This window comes from Pinus tabuliformis, chromosome 5_1, assembly GCF_031772625.1.
Source record: "Pinus tabuliformis cultivar Carrire ecotype Pingquan chromosome 5_1, CPIR1, whole genome shotgun sequence".
Taxonomy (NCBI): domain Eukaryota; kingdom Viridiplantae; phylum Streptophyta; class Pinopsida; order Pinales; family Pinaceae; genus Pinus; species Pinus tabuliformis.
In genome coordinates, this window is record NC_142305.1 from 725,291,074 (window position 1) to 725,295,958 (window position 4,885).

Sequence of the window (4,885 nt, forward strand, 5' to 3'; positions counted from 1 at the left end):
ATACCACTTGATCTGATAATCACCCTATGAGTGACCTCAGTTGAATATTTATTAAACAAAAGGTATTACAGACCCATGTGCTGGTGTGTGTTCTGTGTTATTGAAACAACAGATCGATCAGATTGCCAATACACAGAAAATAAATGGAAAGAGAGCAGAGAAATATAGTAAGCAACACAAAGACACAAGCGGTTTTTAATAAGGAGTTCACCCTATTCTCCAGGGCTACGTCTCCGGTCCAGCTTCAGTGGTGGCCTTATTTTATTGTGTCTTTCAGCAGATAAATTACAATGCAGGGACTTAATATGAGTTCTCCTGAAGCAGATTTTGCTTGGCAGGGTGGTTCTTGGATTCCCTAAGCCACTTGGAGTACACAGACTCTTGTTCTTCCTACCAGCCCTGTGACCCTTGGTCTACAATGGAAAGATCCAACTATGATGCTCAATTCGGACAGATTCCTCTATGGGAAGGCTTTATTCTTCAAGCTCTCTGGTGCTCGATGCTTCCTGCGATCAACTCGGCCCTCTGTCTCCTCTACTTGGCTTTACTACTCTCTGTGCTCAGTCCTCCTCTCAGGGTTCACTGTTCACTGTCTCTCTTGGTTGCTTGGACTTTTAGCTCCCTCTTAATCTCCTATTCAACTGTCTTTATTCATGGCTTTAGCCATTCGATCTCTATGCCTGTTCGGTTCCTCTCCCACCTGCGTCGATTCGCTTACCGCCTGTGTGCTTAGAGTTCCCTGTTCGGCGTCAGAATGAACACTCGGGAAGCAGCCACATGTCCCCCATTGGAACAGCGCCAGCTTGTTCGTTGATTCATTTCTTCGGTTATGTCGTGGATGCGTTCTTTCTCCACCGTGGCGGTCAACGAATTCCAAATCCCCTCAAATTGCGGCTTAATTCCCTGTTGATTCCGCTTCTTTCTATCAGGCGCAATCTCGGCCATCCGATCTGGGCTCCTCCAGATCCAACGTCATATGCATGTCGAGCACGGTTGACTTGCTCGACCGATAATGGCTGATCAAGGTGGTTTTTCTCTCACCTCCGCTGCCACGCGTCGATTGCTGAGTGGGATCGCTCCGCTCTCCTCCAAAACCTCTTACCATTCAAGGGCGCCCCGATCAATACCATCGGTTTCCAGGTTGTGGGTCCCACCTTCGTACATTGGCGCTTTTCGTTTCTCCGCCCGCGGTTCTCCGGCTCCCAACGTGACCAAGGGCTTAAGGCCCCTCCATTTCGGCCCTGTTTTCCCACCAATTGCGCATCGAAAATCAACTCCTTTTCCCGTTCCGGGGCTCCTAGAGTCTACATCAACCTCCTGTGCAGTCTCCATGGGCCTCGGTCAGCGCAATTTGACCAAGGACCTCGTCGTTCTGTGCTAGCTGCCATGGCCACTGGTTCAGGGTGTTCCTGATTGCTATTTTGGATTATTCAAGGATTTGTTTCATCTCGATATAGTCATGGTTCTTTGACAGTCATTTATGGATCCGCTTCAGATCACTCAATGGAAAGAAACCTGCACTACCCTTGCTCGATTTTATTTAAGGACCACTAGTTTACCCCCTATAATTAATTATGGAACTTGACAGATTAGACAAACCCTTGCACTGGAACTTACAATGAATGGCAAGGATTGAGGATCCAGATATCAATGTTTCCCAAAACATAATGCCATATACTATTGTTTATCGAAATGAAACCAATCCAACAATAAGAAAGGCTATAGAGGAAATGGTCATTGAAAGGGAAATGGGAGTAGAGGATTTTTCTTATCATTCACAAACAATACTAGATTCTTTATTTTAAATTGGTGTGAGATACTTATTCGACACAAATACGATCTCGGGAATAGGCATAGGATGCATTCTGAACTTAAATGGGGCTTCTCACATTTAAGAAACCAAAAAACTTGCCAATCCCATAATTGTAATGGTAGCAATAGGTATTGGAGACACTCATGTAGTTCCTTTTATTTTCAATCTCCCTTTCAACAGTTCTTGTGTTTTTGGGCACAACCAAAAATTACAACCAATGCAAGCATTGTAGTTCTTGTTAAATTTTGTAAATATCCGCTGGCTTGCCATTATCTACCAATATGAAATATCTTTAGTACTTGTGTGGTATACCTATTTTATAGATGAAATGTTGTATTTGATTAAATAAACACTAGAATATCATTTACCAGCACTACATTAGAACCGACATCTTACTGAATGTAATGGTGTTTCACAACCAAAGTGTTGCAACTAGATGATGCAACTTGCAAGCTAACAACCATTTGTTTGCACTGGTTTCTCTGCTACATCGCCGTTAGCCTCCTTTTTTAGCAAAGACAATTTTGTTGTCTTCCATGGTTCTCTAGATCTTGTAGATATGCCTCTCTCTTGTAGATTTTGTTGACTATTTTTCCATCTTCTTGGATCTTTTTATATGTTGTGGAAGCAACAACTAGATTCAAATCAGTTGATTATTGAAATCTAGATTTAACATCTTTATCTTCAATGGAAGTCTCTCATATTCTTTCATCTCATGTCTTCAATGTAGAATCTTTTGGGAATAACTTGTTAAATTCACTTCCATGTCGAAATTGAGAATGTCTAGCCCTTTTCTCTTGCATTTCCTTTTGACAACCTTTATAGAATATAAAATCATCTAGAATAGACATTTTGGAAACATAATCCTTAAAAATATTCAACATTTTTATACCTTTGTCTAACATTACATACGGATACAAAAACGTAAACTACCCAGAGGTGATATAACCATAGAATTATAGAAACATTTCTAGTGAGAGTCTTGACTATCTCTTGTATTATTTATCACTGATTTATTGTCATTATTTTCCAGAATATGTAACATAGTTGATTGTTAGGAACATCTTTTACAATAAGCCATTTCATTGAGAATCAACCACTCCACTTATCTTACTACCAATAATCTACACTCTTATTGAAGTCTACATGCCCTGTCATCTCATCCACACCTCAAAATTACCCACTACCCACTTGCACTAACCTGTAAAAAACAAACAAAATATGAGTCTTGAATATGGTATACTCTTATTTAACATATTAGGAAATACTAGCAATTCAAGCACTATACACTAGACCTTCTTGATATAAGTACAATTTTGGAGGGACTAGGGTTTTGACGATGTGAGGCGGTCATGCGTTTCGATGCCGTGACCTCTGGTGGTTAACAGCCATGGACACACCTACACTTGCCCCCATACCAAGTATCCTCCTTCGTTAACCCTGCCAGCGTCATTTTCTTACCTGCTCCGAGTTTTTTTCTTGACTACCATAACTGTTTACTGTTACCCTCTCCCACTCTGGTTTATTAAACTCCCTGGTGAATAAACCATGGTTTATTGTTGCTCTGATGTCCTCATCTAGTAGCTGTCATAACTTCCCCCGACAATCATGGATGATCTAGGCGATTTTTTGGACCCTTTGGAGGATGTGCCCTCATGGTCCCCCACCAAGACCACTACTGCTGGTCTCTTCCCCTTCATGTCCGAACTGACAGATGAGGTTGAAGCCCTACCTCCGATAAATTGACCTCTCATCTCGTTGGTTACCCTTCCAGAAGAAGCGGCCTCTCCCCTTGTGCTCATCTCTCAGTCCATATTACCATGTACGTAGGCACACATTGCTCTGTCGCTTAAACTAGTTTTACAAACCCTAGCTCCTGAAATCGTTCAGACCTCACTCCCGGCGGTGTCCGGATACATTACTCCTGGCCCCCATCTAGGCACGAAGGCGATGGTTTTGGGTCATACTGCTATGTGGACCTCCTTGGTTCCCTCACGGGGACATTTCACTAGCATTGGTCCCATCACTGGAATTTTCACTACCATCCCGTAGGAGGCGTCGGAAAACCCTGGGGTTTCACTGGGACCTACATTCCCCTTTTCAACGCATGAGGCGACGAACATAGGGGTTACAGGACACTCAAGGAAGAAACGAGGTCCAAAGATTCGAGCCTGTGCAGCGCCACTCAATATTGTTGAAGACATCAATTTGCTCGACGCCATGGACATTGCTGTGAAGGTCTTGGTCGGCTGGGTGCGAGGTAGACATTACAGTGTAGCCAAACTGCAACAATGGGTTTCAGATGTCCAGGGAGATAATCTGAAGGAGACTCTGAAGGTTCAAACCCTAGAGAAAGGGTGGTTCACACTTCACTTTAGCAGCTTGGTGCACACTAACTGGGTGTTGTCCACAGTTTGGCACTTAGATCTAGCCCTAGCTCTTCTTCGTCGATGGACTCCCCTTTTCGACCCAGCGAGGGAGAGGGTGGACGCAGGACCGATTTGGGTTCGTTTGCTCGTTTTACCATTACACTTCTGGACAGAGGATGTTTTCAGACTCATTGGCAATGCACTCGGTATCTACCTCACCTTTGATGAATCATATCAGACCTCAAGGAAGTTAGCATACGCAAGGATTTTGGTACATTTGGACCTCTCTGAGGGATTGTTGGAGTATATAGATATTCGATGGAGGAACCACACCAGACAGAAATTGTTGGACTACAAGGGAGTCCCCTTTAGATGTCGTCGATGCCATAAGGTCGGGCATCTATTTAAGGACTGCCCTCTACTAAAAAGGAAGAAAAATTAGACCACTGAATAGGAGGTGGCCTCCCATAAGCATATTCATCAGGAAGCACAGCCTAGAAGATAGGTTCCATTGGCCACACCAGAGCCGGTTGCAGCAGAGATCTCGGACAAACAGCAGATGATCCCAACAATTGAGGCAGTGGCATCTCCACAGCCGAAGAAGCGTGGGCGGCCTCCAAATTGTCCGCAGCCATCAAAGTCTCATCCATAGTTGCCATCTGAGGGCCTACCCTCATCGGGTATGAACTCTTCCATTCCTATC

General features: G+C 43.7%; 1 protein-coding gene across 1 annotated transcript; it reads left to right on the forward strand.

The window, feature by feature from the left end:
* Positions 1 to 4,033: 4,033 nt before the first annotated feature.
* LOC149166973 (uncharacterized) lies at positions 4,034 to 4,624 on the forward strand. The gene has a single exon (XM_089430325.1). It carries the CDS (start codon positions 4,034 to 4,036, stop codon positions 4,622 to 4,624), a length of 591 nt encoding a protein of 196 aa, XP_089286451.1.
* The last annotated feature ends 261 nt before the right edge of the window (positions 4,625 to 4,885 follow it).

Excerpts from the sequence above, each read along its gene's own strand:
- LOC149166973 (XM_089430325.1), top strand. The coding sequence starts at position 4,034 with ATGGACATTGCTGTGAAGGTCTTGGTCGGCTGGGTGCGAGGTAGACAT.